The 19,676-nt window shown below is 59.3% G+C and overlaps 1 protein-coding gene and 1 pseudogene across 3 annotated transcripts in view; one reads left to right on the top strand and one right to left on the bottom strand.

The window, feature by feature from the left end:
- On the top strand, positions 1-2,914 carry LOC149869955 (major histocompatibility complex class I-related protein 1-like; annotated as a pseudogene). The gene is made up of 6 exons (XR_016440656.1): positions 1-360; positions 795-1,086; positions 1,285-1,352; positions 1,772-1,819; positions 2,113-2,227; positions 2,805-2,914. The product of XR_016440656.1 is annotated as a major histocompatibility complex class I-related protein 1-like (transcript).
- A 3,326-nt stretch (positions 2,915-6,240) lies between these two features.
- SEMA4F (ssemaphorin 4F) overlaps positions 6,241-19,676 on the bottom strand; it is a 55,941-nt gene continuing 42,505 nt past the window's right edge. The window contains exons 4-14 of one of the 2 annotated variants that reach the window (XM_090035232.1): positions 17,620-17,718; positions 17,279-17,372; positions 16,823-16,942; positions 16,395-16,522; positions 15,631-15,806; positions 12,586-12,733; positions 11,623-11,845; positions 11,378-11,487; positions 10,658-10,815; positions 10,231-10,289; positions 6,241-9,804 (exon numbers count right to left, since the gene is read on the bottom strand). In XM_090035232.1, coding sequence (XP_089891358.1) covers positions 9,185-9,804; positions 10,231-10,289; positions 10,658-10,815; positions 11,378-11,487; positions 11,623-11,845; positions 12,586-12,733; positions 15,631-15,806; positions 16,395-16,522; positions 16,823-16,942; positions 17,279-17,372; positions 17,620-17,718 — 1,935 coding nt within the window. In that variant the 3' untranslated portion in view covers positions 6,241-9,184. Of the gene's footprint in view, positions 9,805-10,230; positions 10,290-10,657; positions 10,816-11,377; positions 11,488-11,622; positions 11,846-12,585; positions 12,734-15,630; positions 15,807-16,394; positions 16,538-16,822; positions 16,943-17,278; positions 17,373-17,619; positions 17,719-19,676 lie in introns of both variants that reach the window. The other variant, XM_090035231.1, reaches the window with a different exon arrangement.

Genomic DNA, 19,676 nt, shown 5'->3' with positions numbered 1-19,676 from the left:
GGCTCTGCCCCTGCCCAGCCTGGCAGCCCTCAGGCACCTGCTCCCTGGGCTGTAACCATGACCAGGGCCTGGATCTGTGTGTTTCAGGGTCTCACACTCTCCAGTTCATGTACAGCTGTGAGCTCCACGAAGACAACAGCACTGGAGGCTACATGCAGTTTGGCTATGATGGGGGAGACTTTGTCAGCTATGACCTAGGAACGTGCACCTGGGTAGCAGAAATAGCACAGGCCCAGGTCACCCAGCGCAGGTGGAATGAGGATAAGGTCCATCTTCAAGATGCAAGATCCTACCTGGAGGAGACCTGCATCACGTGGCTGTGGCGGTACCTGCAGCACGGGCAGGCAGCGCTGCGGAGCAGTGAGTCTTGGTGTCACGGTCCAGGGCAGCACTGACCGGGGAACACCCACCCCATTCCCCTGCATCTGGAGTGGCGAGTGCTGCATCTTGCTTCTGCCATTGAGCGAGACCCCCAGTGCTGCTGTGGGACACGGTGCCCTGTCCCTGCTCTGGTCAGGCCTCCCAGCTGGGTAGAGCCCACAGGGTGTCTGCACCCTGGCCGCGTGTCTGAGAACCAGAAATCAGCTGTATGGGACCCTGTTCCTGCAGGCCCAAGCCCAGCACACCCGTGTCTCCTGTCCCCTGTGCTCCTGCCCCAAAGCTGTCGGCTCCTGCCTGACATGGGCACTGGAGCCAGTTTGTGTGGCCCCATGCAGGGCCCAGCCCAGCTCCTGGCAGGGGTGCTGAGGGTCCCACAGGGGTGGTCGCTCTAACTGGGGTCTCCTCCCTTCCAGAGCGTCCCGTGGCACAGGTGAGCCACAGGCCGTCCCGGGACGGACACATCACCTTATCCTGCCGGGTCCACGGCTTCTATCCCAAGAACATCTCCATCATCTGGCTGAAGAACAGGGAGGTGCAGCCCCAGGAGACGAGTCGCTTAGGGGGTCCTTCCCAGTGGAGACGGGACCTACCAGACCTGGGCCACCATCGAGATCAACCCAAGCAGCAACCACGACTACAACTGTAGTGTGGAGCATGTGAGCCTGGGTGCAGCCCTGAGAGTGGTCTGGGACAAGGGCAGGCCAGGTGAGTGACCCCCGCATGGGGAGGGGGAAGAAATGTGGCGGTCGGGGAGCAAGGGGGTGTCTGACCCTGTTGAGTGGGGAAGGAACTGCGGGGTCAGAGGATGCAGGGGGCACCGATGGGGAGGGGGCACTGAGCCCATGCAGCGTTGGGGGCAGGTCTGGGGGTTCCCTGCACTCACTGGGATCTTCCCTCTTCCAGAGTCCAACCAGATGCTGACTGTGGGCATCATTAGTAGTGTCATCCTGCTGGTCGTTGCCATGATGGGCGTAAGTGGTTACTTCTGCAGTAAGTGCTGGGCTAAGCCTTGGGGCCAGGCCATGCCCAGGCTTTGGGGCGGGGGAGCAGGGAGGGCTCATCACCACCGTGCCTGGGACCTGGGGGGACGGGGGATTCTCCGGCTGCTCTGGGCTCCCAGGTCCACGTGCCCCCGGGCAGCAGCAAACAGACTCCAGCCCCAACGTTGCAAGGCTGCCTTGCTGGGGGCCCTGGGGGCTTCTCTTGGGGCTGTGAGGCATGGTTCAGGTGGAGCCATCCCCTCCTGGGGTGTGTCCTGGCCCCAGACCCTGGTCTGAGCCCCCGGCTCCGTGCTGCACAGGCAGCTCCTTTATGGGTTGTGGCCCCAGGTCAAAGCCGTCCCCAGGTGTGGAAGTAGCTGCAGTCACTGATCTCTGCCTCCTCTCTGCAGGGAGACAGGGAGCAGGACCCAGAGCAGTGGTCCACAGAGCAGGGCCCGGTGAGTGCGCAGCCCCCTTCTCTCTCCCTGTCCCCGGTGCTGCGCAGCTCTGTGCAGAGCGGCCCCTGGGCAGTGCGGCGTCACCCAGTCCCGTGCGGCCTCCCCGCAGCTGTCGGGGGGAGGCTGGGCAGAGCCTGGGCCCCGCTCCTGTCTGGGGAGTCACAAGGGCGCCCGTCACCCTGGCATCCGTGGTTCTTTGCGGCAGGGGCTGGTGTGGGGAATGAGGGGGCATTGGGCCGGGGGAACTGGTCCCTGCGCTCGGTGAGCTCTGACTCGTCTTCCTTCTCTTTCAGCCCATGAAGCCTCAGAGAGCCGAAACCCAGGCGAGAGAAGCCTCAACGAGCGAAGCCTTGGCAAGCAAAGTTGTGGGGAGAGAAACCATGGAGAGCGAAGCCTTGGAGAGCTGCAGTGAGTGCTGGGGCAGGGCTGTTTCCTGGGCTAGGGTCAAGTCTTGTCTCCCTCCTGTGGAGATGGCAGCTCTGGGGCTCCTGGCAGTGCCATCCTCTTGGTGTGAGCCGTAGGCGAGGAGCAGGGGTTCAGCCCAGGGCTGCAGATCCTTGGCCAGCCTCTGGCAGCCAGCACCTGGTCTGCGGAGCTGCAGAGCAGGGTCCTGACCTCGCTGCCAGCAGCTCCTGTCTCCTTGGTTCTCCTGTGCCCTGGGAGTCGAGGGGGCCAAGTGCCAGGAATGCTGCATGGCTGGGTCTGCGCCAGCCCCTCTGCTTTTGGCGGAGAGGGAAAGAGCAGGGGTGTCCGTCACCCCCCCCAGGCAGCCTGGGCTCTGGTCCTGCGTGTGCAGGGAAGGGGCTGCAGCCCAGGCACTTCCAGGAGCAGGGCTGGTGCAGTGCAGGGGACCTGGCCATGGGAGATGCATTGGGAAGGGGCATCTCCTCCCCTCAGTGCAGGGAGTGACCCCACGTGGACCCGAGCGCCAGGCCAGTGCTGCCATCCCTCCGGCTGCTACATCTCCTGTGTCTCGTTCCCACAGGTTAATGGATCCCGGTGGTGCCTATGGAGCCTCCACTGCCCACGGAGCAGGAGAGGGAACAGCACAAAACAACGCATTACAGCCCATTCGCACCTTCCAGGCACCTTCATGTCAGCCTTTTCTTTTCTTTTTAAAGACGTTTTGTGTGTTACAAGCCAAATAAAGTCCAAATCCAAATCCACGAGTCAGTCCAGAACTGTAAGCGGCCCCACAACTGGCAAACATCCTCCACCCCCACCAGGGGCTTCAGGTATTTCCAAAGTCTTGGTGGGCATCCTACGTGCAGGCCCAAGCCCAGAGGCTTGGGGTTTGGATGCCCCCAAGTTTCACCAGCACTCAGCTGTATGGCCACAGGAGCAAGGTAGGGAGGAGCCTCCCATTTCCATAAAATGGGCTTCAAGCCCCAACACCTCAGTGGGTAAAACCACACCTGAAGAACAGTTATCTCTGGGAACGCTTAAGGAAAACTGTCTACTTGAACCCAGATATATGGTGTTTCCCTGATTTAGCCCATAGCGCTGCTCTTATTTTACCCTTCCAGATGCCTTGATCTTGCCAAAGCAGAGTTCCTTGCTGTGGGACAACAACCAGCCGACATGTGAAATGAGAAGGGCTTGGTTGCAGCTGAGTCAGGAGGGGAGACCCTGTCTGACCCCAGCATTCTCCTGCCCAGGGAAGGGGGTTCTGATTCAATTGTTTAATAGGTCTCTTCCGACCCTAGAAATCTATGAAACTATGAAAGGTAGTGGGATTTGGGTGCTGCCTGTTGCAGGTTTAGACCCGAGTTTGCTTTTTAATAAAGAGCAGGCAGAGACGAGATGCCCTTGGCGATGATTTTGCCCAGGCAGACGGGCAGGGCGCGCACTGAACTGCGCCATGCCTGGGTCAGGCCCGAGGGCAACCTTTTAATCAGCTGAGTGGTTGGGGCTGTCTGCAGCCATCCTGGGCTCTGGGGCCTGGCCCCAGCCCTGCCTCCCACCCACATGTGGGGTTGGGTCCCGGGGGCTGTGCACCCATCCTGCCCTCTGCGCCGGGGCTCAGATGCTGCTCCCCTGCTGCCAGTCTCTGGGTTGGGGGAAGTGTCAGGGCTGGATGGGCTGACACCATGGGCCAGAGGTTGCTCTCCTGCCCTGGAGCATCCCTGGGCCGAGGTGACGGCACGTTCAGCCTCAGCCTATTCTTGCAGGGCTGTTCAGCATGCGCAGCTGCTTTGTGCTGCTCCAGCTTGCCCAGCGCCTGCTCCCTGCAGCCCAGGGGACCCCAGGATGGCCGTGGGCACAGGACACACAAAAGCCTGATATAAATCAGCTTGTGATCTAACCTGGGACCAGGTGCCTGAACAGCCCAGGTCAGGGTCACAGGCAGAGGCGGCCAAATACTCTGACCTTTGGCCCTGGACACTGCTTCAGACAATGTGGTCTTTTTTTCCCCCTTTTCTTTCTTGGGGGAGGCAGTGAGACTGGGTGAGGAGAGCTTGAGTGTAAGAGCTTATATATATATATATATATATAAAATGAAGTGCATGTCTGGATGCGAGTTTGCTTATAACTTGAGAACAGCTGGTGCAGCCAGGAGCAGGGAGGACGGAGTAGGGGCGGTCTTCCCTGCTGTGCCCCACCGCTGCAGTGACTTGCACCTTGGGGTGGGTCTGCAAGCGTGGGAGTCACCCCGCGGAGGTTGGGCCGGGGAGGAGACATCCCGGGCGGTGACGGGCAGTGTGGTGTGTGCCCAGGCCCAGGGTGCTCATGGCCACGCTGGTCCGGGCAGTCAGACATTTCTCTGCCCTCGGGCCTGACGAGGCCCAAGTCGGTTCCTTGTTCCCAGTTCCTTTTCCAAGGCGGATCTGTGCCACAACCCCACCGCACTGTGGACTCGGTTGCTGCTATGGGTCCATCGTGGACATGTTCACCTCTTGTCCCCGCAATTCACATGGGAGGTTTCTGCTTTTTCCACCACCTTGGAGCCTCCTGCCGCAGCCCAAAGGAGTGCGGCTCAGCCCAGCAAAGCTTCTGACATACATGCTCTGTCCATCCATCCACCCACCTACCTACTGACCTGCCTTTCCATCCATTCACCTCTCTCTGTCTCTCCACCCTGCTCGGGTCCAGCCAGGCCTGCGGTGTAACTGTGCGGGAGAGAGGGACCCCTCCTTACGCGCCGCAGTACCCGAAACGGGTGACCAGAAGGTCAGAGTCGGAAGATTCCTCCATCCCGCAGCACCAGTGCCCGCGGGCTTGGCCATTGCAGGTGTCCCATGTCCACCCTGTCCTGGTTCCACCGCTGGCCCATACGCGGCTTTCCTGGGACAATGTGGCTTCCCCAGAGCCAGCCCTGTCCTGCACTGACTCACTGGGCACAGTCTGTGCCGGTGCCTTGGCCCCTCGGCCCGTGCAATCCCACCCGGCCAGCAGGACGCGACTATTTGATGTCCTCACAATGTCACGGTGTAGACTGCCAGTCTATGGGTCGCCTGTGGATGGCGGCCGGCGGTGAATGTGCACCCCGCACCTCCAGTGGGGTGCGGGGAGGGCACTGATGTTAAAACCACCCCCAGAGGGGTGGGTCCCGCTGGTTGTTGTTGTCAGTTGGCGTGTCACTGCAGCGAGGGACAACCAGCACCAGAAGACATCAACTAAAAACAGTCTGGATAAGGGTAGCTCGTTGGCGTCCGGTGCTCAATGTCTTCCTGGCAGTTTTCTAAAAGGCTAAAAGCTAAACGCTTAAAAGCGTAAAAAAGCTAAAAGCCTAAAACTGCCACGGGGCCGCCACTGGGTAGGGTGACATGGGGCTGCCCTGGCTTCCTGACTGCACCCAGGGCAGGTTGGTGTCTGGGCGGCCCGGGCAGGGCTAGGACTAGATGCCCTTGGACATCCCCTCCACCCCACTCCTGGGCAGCACTTGCTGTGCTCAGGCCTCGCCATCAAATGTCTCCTCAACTGGGAGCATCCAAGCCACCCGGGTCTGTGTCCACCCCAGCTGTGGACCCTGCACCCTTCACTGCCCAATTCCAGAGGCAGGACAACGGTGCTGCCTCTGGCACCTACACGTCTAATGGGTCACAGGAGGGGGCAGGACACCGCAGCAAGGCTCAGGACTGGAAAAGCAGCTTCAGAACCAGAGTGGGTGGGAGCCCGGCCTGCACCAGCTCCCAGGAAGGGGAGGCAGGTGATGGGCTGGCAGGAACAGCCCGGCCCTCCAGCAGACTCGGGCAGGAGGCAGTTGAGAGCCCTCGGCCCAGGGGGATCCTCCATCACCATCCTCCATCACCCAGTCCAGCCCCAGGGTCTTTCCACTGGATCTGCCCTTGCTAGGACTTGTGCAGGGATGAGACAATGCCATCTCGGGGGCTGAACTCAGCAGCTGCAACGTCCCCCTGCATCTTGAGCCTGAAAGGTCTGGCATAGAGCCAGGGATGGGGCGGTTGGCATGTGCACTGGGAACAGCCCTGGCCTGGATGCCTGCAGCCCTGTCCCCACCAAGGCCCAGAGAGAGTCTATTTATTGTACAACAGTTTTTAATAAATCACAATAAAATAAAAAAGTTCTGTAATCCAACGCAAGACACTGCACAGCAGACGCAGCACGGGACGTGCGCTCCACACATAATGCCCCCCCTGTGCCCCCTCCCCATGTGCTGTGGGCACCAGCAGGGATGAAGGCCAGTGGGGAAAGCCCAGCATGGGGCCAGGCCCCACCAGCAAGAGCTGATGGACCGGGGTGGGGAAGGAAGGAGGCAGGGCTGGAGGTGCAGGCTGCAGTGGGGGGGCACAGCCAGCGCAGCCCAGCCCTGCCGTGCATGGGGCAGCTCTGGCAAGTGACTCGTGGCAGTGATGGGGGCACATTCGTGTCACAAACTAGGCACCAGAGTTCACTGCACACATGGGTACTGCTCAGGTTTGCAGCCCAAGCAAGATCAGTTGTGAGCACTGGGCCTTGCTGGCGGGGGACACTCTGGGAGGAGCTGTAAGGGAGTCTGGGCTTTCGGTAGCATCCTCACCTATGTCTTTTTCCTGACCAGCCCCGCGGTGCTGGGATCCCTGGGCAGCAGCAGCATCTGGCGGAGCCCCACGCGTCCCCTTCTGAAGCAGTCATTAAAGCATCAGATGTGGGGACCAAGGGCCCAGCGAGTCTCTGGCATGGCGGGGCCAGCCCAGCACTGTCCGCAGGCTCCAGTGAGGCTGGTGCTGTGCACAGGGCGGGTCCCTGCCGAGGCCTGGTCTAGTCAGGGAACTTCTGGAGGAACGGCACATACTTAAGTCAGCGGGTCCGGACGATCTCCACCCCCGAGTGCTGAGGGAGTTGGCTGAGGTTGTTGCGGGACCCCTGGCATGGCTGTACAAGCACTTGTGGTGCTATGGTGTGGTGCCAGAGGACTGGAAAAGGGCCGGTGTGGTTCCCATCTTCAAAAAAGGGAGGAAGGAGGACCCGGGGAACTACAGGTCAGTTAGTCTTACCTCGATCCTGGGCAAGCTTTTTGAGACAATTATCCTGGTGCATATCCACGAGGGGCCGGGGGGGAGGTTATGCTTAGAGGCAGCCAACATGGGTTCATCGGAGGCAGGTCCTGTCAGACCAACTTGGTGGCCTTCTACGACCAGGTCACCAAATCCTTAGATGCAGGGGTAGCAGTGGACATAGTCTTCCCGGACTTTCGGAAGGCTTTTGACACTGTCTCTCACCCCATTCTCATTAAGAAACTGGGGGACTGTGGTGTTGACACCCACACAGTCAGATGTGTCCCCAACTGGCTGGAGGGCCGCACCCAGAGAGTGGTGGTGGATGGGTTATCTTCCACCTGGAGGGATGTGGGCAGTGGGGTCCCCCAGGGCTCGGTCCTCGGGCCCACACTGTTCAACATCTTCATCTGCGACTTGGACGAGAGGGTGAAAAGCACCCTGTTCAAATTTGCAGATGACACCAAGATGTGGGGGGGATGTGGGCATGCTGGAAGGGAGGAATAGGCTACAATCAGACCTAGACAGGTTACAGGGGTGGGCGGATGAGAATAGGATGGGATTCAACACTGACAAGTGCAAGGTGCTGCACCTGGGGAGAAACAACCAGCACCATACCTACAGGCTGGGGAACTCCCTTCTTGTCAAGGCAGAAGCAGAAAAGGATCTTGGAGTCATCATTGATGCCAAGATGAACATGGGCCGGCAGTGTGGGGACACAGTCAGGAAGGCCAACTGCACCTTGTCATGCATCCACAGATGCATCTTGAGCAGGTCCAAGGAGGTGATCCTCCCCCTCTATGCGGCACTGGTCAGGCCACAGCTGGAGTACTGCATCCAGGTCTGGGCGCCGCACTTCAGGAGGGATGTGGACAACATGGAGAGGGTCCAGAGAAGGCCACCGGCATGATCAGGGGGCAGCAGGGCAGGCCCTACGAGGAAACGCGACGGGACCTGAACCTGTTCAGCCTCCACAAGAGAAGGCTGAGGGGGGATCTTGTGGCCTGTTACAAACTAGTCAGAGGGGACCAGCAGGCGTTGCGGGGAGTCCCTGTTCCCCTGAGCATGACCAGGAGTGACCAGGAATAACCATCACAAGCTGGCAGAGGGTAGATTCAGACTAGATATCAGGAGGCGTGACTTCATGGTCAGGGTGGCTAGGATCTGGAACCAACTTCCAAAAGAAGTGGTGCTGGCTCCTACCCTGGGGGTCTTTAAGAGAAGGCTAGACAATCATCTTGCTGGGGTCGTTTGACCCCAGTACTCTTTCCTGCCATGGCAGGGGGTTGGACTTGATGATCTGCTCAGGTCCCTTCTGACCTGACTAACTATGAAACTATGAGCTGCATCGTGCTCACGAGGACAGGACTGTCTGATGGCATCATCCTGGCATTTGCCTGGCAGGGGGCTGCCGCATCCCACGTCCCAGCCTCAGAGGCAGAGACGGCAGGGTCCTGGCCCTAGGGTTGCAGGAGTCCACTCTGGACACAGCAGCAGGGGGTCAGAGGAGCCCTGGTGCTCAGGTCAGTCACCATCCAGCCCAATTTCAGTCAATACAATCACTATTTGTCAAAGCATCTGCAGGGCGCAGTCTCCGGCTGGGCTCAGGAGCAGAATCCCATGCACGGTCCTGAGGCTAGGAACACAGGACAGGCTACCCAGCTCCGCATGTGTCCATGGTGGGGGGTGGGATGGAGGACCTGCTCAGAGGGGGTTTCTCTGGTCGGAAAACGGCTGCATGTGGAGTTCTTGCAAAAACAACCGACGCCCCCAGCTCCTGGCACCTTGGCGTTGCCCGGCCAGCAGCTCCTGGTTCTGCAGCGCTCAGGGGTTCCCAGTGGGAGCAGGGCATGGCCAGAGTCATCTCCAGCAACTGGGCCCTTTGCCACTGGGGCCTGGTAGGGCCTTGGGTCCTGGTGACGGGATATTAGATGGAGGTCTCATCGCACTTGGCCAGGGGGGCCCCAGCCAGGAAGATGCGGGCCTGGTCCTTGTCCAACTCGCTGATGTAGAGTGGGGGGAAGCCATTGAGGCTCCCGTTCTTGGTGGTGGCCAGGGGATGCCGCTCGTCCTCGGGGGAGCTGGGCGTGTGGGGCTCGTGGCTGCAGCTGGTCGTGTTTGACTGCATCAGGTCCAGCCCGTTTTTCTCCCGATTGATCAGCTCCCGCTGCAGCCGCTCCCGGCGCCGCCGGTCAAGGAAAAAGCAGCTGACGCAGCCGAGCGCCAGCCCCAGCAGGAAGCAGACCAGCCCCATCACGATGCTGTAACTGCGCCGTGTCTCCTGCCAGGAGCTGGTTGTGCCACTGCCCCACACCAGACTGTAGGAAGCCGCAGTGGCACCAACACCACCCTCCGTGCACTGACAGACGTAGTCCCCCAGCATTGCAGCCGTCACGGTAAACTCCAGCCCATCGTGGCGCTCAGTGTAGGGGTGGGCATCTGGGCTGGGTCTCTGCCACGTGCAGACAGACCAGGCGGATGGGGGAGCACAGGGGAGCACAACTCTGGCACCGAGGGACACCGGCACCTCGACCATGACTGGCTCGGCTGCAAGCAGGCCAGAAGCCAGGTGTTAGGGAAGAGCCGTGACTTATGGGCAAGGCTGTGGGCAGGGGCCTGGGGCGGCCTCTCCTGGCATCCAGTACCACCCCTGCTGCCCTTCCCTCCCTGAGCAGAAGGGAGCCCCAAAGCCCCTGGTGTTGGGGTCAGCGCCAGCTCAGTGCAGGCGCGAGTCTGGACCAGGCCCATGTTCCCAGCAGCTGTACTGCCCTCCTCACCCCACCCCACCCCAGCCTGTGGTGCACCCTCATAGCTCCTCTTGAGGGTGCTCGACGCTCAGCCAGGGATGCACATGCTGCACAGCCTCTCCCTGCTGTGGCTCGTAGCTCCCCAGCCTGCAGCTTGTGCAGGAGTGTTTGTCCTCCCCCTGCATGCCCAGATCCTGGCTTCCCCCACCCCTCTCCAGGCACCCACCTTCCGTCGCCTTCGGGCACAGCCCCGAGATGTTGGCAGATGTGATGTCTTGCAGTAACCTGCCACGGGAGAGAAGCACAGATGACAGGAGGTCTGTGGCAGCAGCGGCCTCAGGCTGATGCCCCTGGCCCACTCAGCCCCTGGTCTGGGTAGGGCCTGGAGGGCATGGGTTTGCACTAGGTCAGCACCTGGTGCTCAGCACTGGGCACCAGGTACACAACAAATAGCAGGAGGCAAAGGGACAGGAGCCACAGTGTCAGGTCCAGCGGGATAGCGACACATGCCACACCTGGAAACCAGTAGCCCAGTGGACTAGCAGACCCTGGCGGGGGCAGTCCTAGGCAGCTGGAGGGCCATAGAGACCTCCTCCACCAGCCGAGAGGACATGTCACGAGTAGGGCCAAGGGGCAGGAGGGGAGGGACTCACTCGCTCTGTCCCTGGTGCACAACGCAGGCACCCAGCTCACGGCTCCAGGCGCAGGCAGGGTCACGACTCAGGATGCAGTCATGGCAGCTGCCGTACCGCTCACAGGCCGCAGTGTTGACCTGGGTCACGTCCATGGAGGAGCCCACGTACAGCCAGCTCTGCATCGGGGATGGGCAGGCAGCCACTGAGTGAGGCCGGTATCTGCCTGCCTGCCCAGGTGCAAGTGGGGAGCTGTGCTCCGGGCTCAGCTGCTGCTCAAAGGCAGCAGCGGACAGGTCTCTCCTGCTCCCAGTTGAGGCCCTGGCCGCAGTGCTGACCCCACAGAGCTCCAGACTGGCCCCAAAGGGGTGCGAGGCCCTGATGGACCATGCTTTGCTCTGTCCCAGCCTGGAGCCTGGGCTGTTGCCCATCTCTGCTGCTGGCCCCTACACGCGGGTACCAGAGCCCAGTGCAGCGAGCATGGTTCTATTGTGCGGACCACACACCACTCACCCTGGCCTCTGCACCCCACGATGTCTGAGCACAGTTAGGCACAAGGCAGACCTCAGACCAGCCAGGTAGAGAACCAAGGGCACAAGGACGAGGGTGACGGGGGCCACAGGACCCACCAGGTCTGCTTCTTCCCCCTCCCGGGTGCTGAGCTCTCCCATACACCCTATGTGTCAGGCATGAGGGCACGGGCTAGGCCATGCTGGGCACCATGAGGACACTGCCCCTCACCTGGTGGAGCTGAAGGTTCTGCACTGGCCGTGGCTCTGGGAAAAGCGTGAGGTCCTCGATGATGGCAGCTGTCGAGCCGATTTTCACTGCCTTGTGCAGGTGGCCGTCCTCTGAGCAGGGAAGGACTGGCATGAGGGGCAACCTCACAGCCCTGGAGAGGGGGGAGCTGCACCATCGTGCAGGCCACATGCACCCTGCCTGCAAGACATGCTTGCTCTGGCTGACCCCCACCCGCTGCCACTCACCGGTGCCCAGGAACAGCACGTCGTAGTCGGTGCCTGCGAGGCTGCGGACACGGTGCACGGCGACCCGGTGATAGGGTGTGCCCCGTTGCACCACCAGTGGTGCGCGCTCCAGCGGGCGCACGGGCTGGTCCATGAGCGGGTGATCCCGGACGAAGGTCAGGACACGGTCAGGCAGGGTGAGCGAAGAGCCAAATCCAGCCAGTTTCATGCTGTTGGTGATGCACTGTGGGCACAGGTGGCAGCTTGGTCACGGCGCCCACACATGCACACGCTCTCCCCTGCACCACGTTGCGTGCATGCTCTGCCCCACACCCAGTGTCATGTGTGCACACTGCCCTCCTCCATATGGAGTATCCCATGCACACACTCTCCCCTGCAGAGTGTCATGTGCATATGCCGACCCCAAGTGGAGCATTATGTGCAGTGGCAATGTGTAGGTGGTGCATGGGGGAGGGGGCACATGCGCCCTGTGAACACTGGTGCACCCCCTGTCAGGCTGCACTTCCTGTTTAGGCGGTGGGCAAGGGGGCAGGCAGGAGCACCAGTGCCTGCCCTGAGAGCGCTGGCTGGGGAACAGGGCCCCCAGCTAAGGCGGCTGTGCTGCTTTCAGAAGTGCCCCCCCCAGTCAGTGGGATCGACTGCTGAGGGACACTCCCCCCTGCCGGTTGTTGACTGGGGTCGGGGGGCACATGCCCCCCCCCCCCCCCCCCCCCCGACTCAAGAGGCACCTGTCACACATGACCATGTGCACGTAACTCCCTCGTCCGCAACATACACTAAGAGTCATGGGCAGCCCCATGCCCTCACTGGTGGTGCCCCAGCTAACAGCAACAAGGGCCACACCAGAATCCAGAGCCCAGCGCCAGCACGGTCACCTCTCCCACCTCACGCCGTAGCACAGGCCTGCAGGTCCATGGCCCTGTTGGCCTGCAGCTCCAGGTACCAGTGCATCCCCTCACTCACCGTGCCAGGCCGGGGGTCGGGCACATCGCTGGCTATGACACTCGTCCACTTCTCACAGTCCCGCTTGAATTCCTTGAAACGACCACTCATGGCTTTATGGATATCCCGAATGCTATAGGCACAGACGGCAGAGACCTCCCCACCATTCCTGGGGGCAACAGAGATGGGGATTACCCGGGGGCAAGATGGGGACTGCAGCCCTCCAGGGAAACCCCTTCTCTCCTTCCCTGCTGCAGCAGCAGCACAGACTGCCTGGGGGAGCAGCACTGTCCTTCACCGGACTGGAGACAAAACTGGCTGGGCATCTCCCAGGATGGGGTAGGACCAGGGCGTGGACTCAGGGCCCCAGAGCTGCTTCCAGCTCTGTGAATCTGAGCAGCTGGGCACGGGAAGCCCCAGTCTCGGGAGTGCTGATGGCGCAGGCCAGAACCCTCTCAAAAGCTCCGTGCACGGGGCCCTGCGCACGCTGCGAGACTCCAGGGAACAGCCCATGTGAGGTCAGGTCCAAGGCTCGGCTCCCACCCCTCACATAGAAACAAAGCTGCCCAGGGAACGGGAGGCCACATCAGGGACAGCAGGGGCTTGGGTAAGCATCCAGGGATCAGAGCAAACCAGCAGCTCTGGACGAGCACCCTGTGCAACACTGTGCCCCCGAGGGCTGGGGCAATTGTCAGACATGTAGACCAAGGAGCAGCGCAGGGTGCTGAAGGCATTGGCCAGTGTCATAGCAGAGCCACTGGAATGGTCATTTGAGCACTCATGGTGCTCAGGACAAGTCCCAGAGGATTGGAAATGAGATAATGTGGTCCCTATTTTCAAGAAGGGGAGGAAGGAGGATCCAGGTAACTACAGGCCAGTTAGCCTCACCTGTATTCTTGGGTAAACCTTTGAAAAAATGATCAAGGATCATGTTTGTGGGAGTCCAGTGGGAAAAATAATGTTGAAGGGCAACCAGCACGGGTTCATAGCTGGCAGATCCTGCCTGACCAACCTTGTTTCTTTTCATGACCGGATCACTAAATGCTTAGATGCAGGGGATGAGGTAGATGTCATCTCCCTGGATTTTAAGAAACTCGTCAATACGGTATCTCACCCTATTCTCATAAACAAACTGAACAGCTGTAATGTGTGGATGATGGATGACATGGTCAGGTGGGTGGCAAATTGGCTAATGGGATGTACCCAGAGAGTGCTGGTGGGTGGGTTGGTATCGACCTGGAAGGATGTGGGCAGTGGAGTCCGGCAAGGCTTGGTCCTTGGACCTGTGCTGTTTAATGTCTTTCTTCATCAGTGACTTGGATGAGGGCGTGGAGAGCACCCTGTCCAAATTCATGGATGACACCAAATTATGGGGCAAAGTAAACACACTAGTGGGCAGGGAATGAATCCAGGCAGATCTGGACAGGTTGGAAAAGTTGGAAAAACAAAAGAGGATGCAATTCAACAAGGACAAATGTGAAGTGCTGGGGAGAAGCAATCACCTGGGGAGAAGCAATCACCAACACACTTACAGGCTAGGGGTTGACCCTTTCACCAGCACTGTAGCAGAAACGGATCTCAGAGTCATTGTTGACTCCAAGATTAATAGGGGTCGTCAGTGTGATAAAGTGATCAGTAAACCTAACCGCACTTTATCATGCATTAGTCGCTGCATCACAGACAGGTCCAGGGAGGTGATACTTCCCCTCTATGTGGCATTGGTCAGAGGAGGGCTACTTGTATGGTTAGGGGCCTGCAGGTAAGGCCCTACAAGGAGAGATTGAGGGCCCAGGAACCCATTCAGTCTCTACAAAAGAAGTCTGAGAGGGGATTTTGTGGCCACCTACAAATTCATCATGGGGGGAAAGATGAGCAAGGAATAGCAGATACTTCGTTTACCAGGACACTTCTTGGAGTAACTAAAAATAACAGCCACCAACTGAGAGCATATTTGGGTAAGACATCAGTAAGAACTTCTTTATGGTGAGGGTTGCTAAAATCTGTAATGGGCTCCAAGGGAGGTGGTGGTCTCCCCTGCCTTGGGGGTTTTTTGAGAGGAGGCTGGACAAGCACCTGGCGGGGGTCATCTCACCCCAGTGCTCTTTCCTGCCCAGGACAGAGGGTCAGACCCAATGATCTGCTGAGGTCCTTTCTGACCCTAATTTAGATGAATCTGTGCATCTCACCTCTGCCAAAGGACTGGCAAGACAGGCACTGGGACACCACGGAGACAGCGTGGGGGCTGCCATGTGATATTGCTATGATCAGTGGACATGGCTTAGTGCACCTGCTTTGACCACATGCTGGTATACAGCGGAGCTGCAGGGGAGCATGGGATGACGAGGCCATGAGGGAGGGTGATTTGAGAGAGAGTGATTTGAGGGTCTCTGCATGCAGCTGGCTAGATAGGGGCCGAAAGGGCCACTGGGAATTGAACAAGCCCATTCCCCTAGGGAAAGGAGACACCTTGGGGGAAACCATCCATGGGCACCTCCAGGACTACAGGTTGACCCATTCACCGAGCTTTAGTTAAAGCAACCTCACCACCCCCTTTTTCAGCACGGGGACACTGATACATGTGATGCTCTGGGTGCTTTAGAGTGGGTCTTGGATCCGCTCTAATCAAAGCCCCTCCCCCCCCCCCCAGCAAGTCTATAAACACCCTGAAGACCCCAGGAGAAGCCACAACCTAGCAGGCTGATCTCAGAGACCAAGGAGTCAGGGGGAAGGGGGTGGAGGGGGCACCAGAAGAAGGGCTTTGTTGCTATAGAGCCAGCGGGCCTTGGAAGCCTGACTAAATTGGCCGCAGTTGGTCACTAATTATAGCAAGCTCCTGAGCTAAGGGTTCAGGCACACAAAACAAGGGATGCGGAGGACAACACTACTGGGGAGTGGAGCCAAGACCCTGCCTTGATGTGACAGTTTCTATCTGCAGGGATCAGGAGTGGCCATGGCTGCCCCAACGGCGAGGGTCTGTGCCCACTGCCTGTTGTGAGGGATCGTTCCGCCATCCCATCTCACCAGCTCCGCCCGAGCCAGGAGCCGCACCCGGCACCCAGCACTCACCTGTGGGCTGAGAAAAGGCCGTAGAAGATGGTGGATGTCCAGTTGTCCGAGCGCAGGGTGAATACATCTTTCAGCAGGTTGAAGTTGGTTCCAGTCTTGGGATCTGAGCAAATCAGGTGCGTCTTCAGGAAGGTCGTCCAGCGCTTCTGTAGCGTCTTCAGCCCACCCAGGTCCCCCTTCCATGAAAACAGGAGGACACAAACATGTACCCAAGGGCAAGGGAGGTGGAGTCGGGGTGGGGAACAGATCCCAACCATGGGCAGCTCTCAACACATGTGAGCCTTGCTCACACCAGTGCCAGCCCACAGCTGGCAGCACGTAACCATCAGACGGAGCTGCATGTGGCACATGTGCTCCCAAGCTCCACGGCCAGCGCTGCAGTGCAAGGCGACAGCCCACCGCTTCCCCACCACCAAACTGCTGGCCCTGCAGGAGCCCCTGGGCCAGACCACACAGCTTGTTGGATCCCTAACCGCGCCAGGCTCCAGGACATGCAGGCCCAAGTAGAAGCTGTCCTGAGTTCAAATTCAATTACAAACAGTTTTTGTATATTGATGCCCTGACGAGACACTAAGGTCCTGGCCCCTCACTGCTGTCACCGTCACACTGTGCCTGGACGTCAGTGCCAATGTCTGGTCCCAATCGGGGTAGGCACATTTTACTGCCCCTGCCCATGACTCTCTTGTCCCAATAGCCTCCCCTTCATGCAGCCTCCAAGAGGCCCATTGAGGCCATCCCCACCCAGCTGGGGCCCAGGGCTGTACCTTGCAGACTCTGGCAACACGCGGCACCTTCACTTTCTCGTAGAAGTCGTACTCTCTGGCCGTCTCCGTGAAGAAGAAGTAGATCTTGTCATCTTCTCCACTTTCACTCTCCCTCAGGAAGGTGGAGCCTACGAAGTCGGGGACTGAGCACAGTGAGGGAGAGGGTCACAGCCCTGGGCACTGGCTCTGAACATGCCCAGCTTGGCCCAGGCCACGTGGCTGCAGCACTAATGACCATGGGTCCAACACCAAGGATCCAAGATGCGGACCCCCAACCTGCTACACCGCTGCCAGCACAGAGCGGAGCGGACCTCAGCACCACCTCTGTTGCCTGCCTCAGCACCAACCCCAGCCCTGGCAGTGCCCCCCTCCCTGCCCATGTCCCAGGTCCCTCCAGTAACACAGGTGGCCGCCCTAAGGGTATGCACCGTTCAGCCAGGTCACTGAGGTCTCTGTCCGGATGCGCTCCTCCGAGGGCCCCGTCGCTCGGGAGATGATGGGCTCCGTCCCCAGGAAGTTGTTGACGGTGGCAGCGTACAGGACACCATCTGGAGAGGGCACGGGTCAGGCGTGGATGGCCGGCAGGGAGGGGGCCCTGGCCGGATACACCCAGGAGGGAAACATGCCATGGTGTCAGGACACAAAGCTAGTGCGACAGGGCTCAGTCATGCTCCACACCTGGATCACACAGCCCCAGGCCCTGGCCGTGGGTGTAGGGGACCAGAAGCAGCCGCTCAGCTAGACAAGGGTGTGACGTGTCCTGTCTCCAGCTCTGTCCTTGCACGACTCACTTCCCACCACTGCCCAGCCTGCTCCCTGCCTATATTCTGGGCCTGCCCCCAGCTCAGATCCCCACCCTGACAGCCGCAATGCTGAGGACGTACCAGCCATGACGGCTGCCGAGCGCTGTGTGGGCTCGAAGGGGCACTTCCCCCGGCCGGTGTCCTGCTGCTCCACACCACTGAAACTGGCCACATTCTGCGAGGAAGGCACAGGAGTCTCAGCCCCTAATTTCTGCCCTCCCATCTCTCACCCCCGTCCTCCCCCAGGAGCAGCAGGGCGGCACTCAGCTCTGCCCTTGCCTGCTCGTCACCGGGACCTGGGGGATTTTCTCCTCTGCTTTTTCCTTCTTGTTGCCAGGGGTCTTCCCTGGCTCCTGCCTCCGCAGCGCCCTCCAGCCCGGGGTGTGGGGTGGGGGCGCTGGAGGGAGGCTCGGGTCACTCACGATGAAGCCGCACTGGGGGTCGAAGGCGTACGTGCCACACACGAAGAGGCGGCTCTCGCTGGCAAAGTCCAGGATGCGGATGAAGTTGTGACACTCGGCCTATGGAGAGAGCAGGCAGCTGTGACGTGGAGCACGGGAACGCCATGGGGCACTCAGTGTCATGGGGCACGGAGGTGTGGGTGCAGCAGCCCATCCTGTGACGGCGGGGATGGGGCTGGGGCCTTGCAGCCTAGGATGCCCCATGGAGTCTAGCAACACCCTGGTGCTTATTCCCTGCCATGGGACAGCACAGCCAAGCACACGCATGTGTTAGTGCACATGCATGTTCCAGCCCGCAGGGGGCAGCAGGAACCAGGGTCCACACACCCATGTCCCAGGTCTGAGCTGCAGCATCAGGGACCTGATTTCCGTCCCTGGTCTCTGCCCAGACGTGACTGATGTCAGAAGAAGCTCAAGCACAGGCTGTTTTACCATTTTTAGAGTGAAAAAAATCCTGATGGTGTTTAACACCAAAAAATGCAAGGTTCTCCACCTTGGGAGGAAAAACCTGCAGCATCTTTATAGGCTCGGCAGTGCTACGTTGGATAGCACTACAGAAGAAAGAGACTTGGGGGTCATCATTGACCACAAGATGAACATGAGCCTCCAATGCAATGCTGCGGCTAATAAAGCGACCAAAATGCTAGTGTGCATCCATAGATGCTTCTCGAGCAAATCCCGGGACGTCATTCTCCCCTTGTACTTGGCCTTGGTGAGGCTGCAGCTGGAGTACTGCGTCCAGTTTTGGGCTCCGCAATTCAAAAAGGATGTGGAGAAGCTTGAGAGAGTCCAGAGAAGAGCCACGCGCGGGATCAGAGGTCAGGAAAACAGATCTTACGATGATAGGCTGAGAGCCATGGGGCTCTTTAGCGTGGAAAAGCGTAGGCTCAGGGGTGATCTGATGGCCACCTATAAGTTTATCAGGGTGACCACCAGGATCTGGGGGAACGTTTGTTCACCAGAGCGCCCCATGGGATGACGAGGTCGAACGGTCACAAACTCCTGCAAGACCGTTTCAGGCTGGACATAAGGAAGAATTTCTTTCCTGTCCGAGCCCCCAAGGTCTGGAACAGTCTGCGGAGGTGGTTCAAGCACCTACATTGAACACCTTCAAGAGTAAATTGGATGCTTATCTTGCTGGGATCCTATGACCCCAGCTGACTTCCTGCCCTTTGTGCAGGGGGCTGGACTCGATCTCCCGAGGTCCCTTCCAGCCCTGATGTCTATGAAATCTATTAAATTTACCACTGGTCTTATACGAATTAGTTAGAGGGAACTTATGCTGGGGGATTTTTTTTTGCCTGCAGGGGCTCAGTCTGAGAGCTAGGAAGGGGCACACGATGCCTCCCACAAAGAGAGAGGCCTTTTCCAGACAGGGTGGGATGCCCCCCTGGGGCCTGGAGCCAACACCACGTCAGTAATTCCTGCCATTAATTAACAGGAATCATCTGGAAACTGAGAAGGGGCCCACCCCCCACTCCTACTGCTGCTGGGCAGGAGGGGGTTGTCCAAGGCCACACACGTTGGTTCAGATGCAATTATTTTATTTAAGTCCTTTCTATGGAAATCCCCCAACTTCTGCCCACCCACTGACTGCTGTCTCTGAAAGCTCCTGTCTCTTTGTACCAGATGGTCTCTCTGGTGCTGCTGCATCCTGCCTCCCTTCAGACTACCATGGCTACCACCTTCCTTTCTCGATCGATTGACAGAGCGGTGCCGGACTTTTCACGCCACATGGTTTGAGCATCTCAGTACCTCGGGGCTGGGCCATGCATTTGGTAGTATGCAACATAAACAGTGGTGACACATAGGGGGTGTACATGCACCCCCTGAAAGAGTGCTCCCTGCTTAGGAGATGGGGGGTGGGGTAGGCAGGAGCACCAGTGCCCTGCCTGCAAGCACTGGCCAGGGAGTGGGGGTGCCAGGTGAAACACCGCTGGCACTTCTGGTAGTGCTGCTCACACTTCCTGGTCAGTGAGATCAGCCGTGGGGGGACCCCTTGACCCTACACCAACCAA

The sequence above is a fragment of the Crocodylus siamensis genome, chromosome 2, assembly GCF_052110815.1.
Source record: "Crocodylus siamensis isolate JL-2025a chromosome 2, ASM5211081v1, whole genome shotgun sequence".
Taxonomy (NCBI): Eukaryota; Metazoa; Chordata; order Crocodylia; family Crocodylidae; genus Crocodylus; species Crocodylus siamensis.
This window is presented reverse-complemented; position numbering and strand designations above follow the sequence as displayed.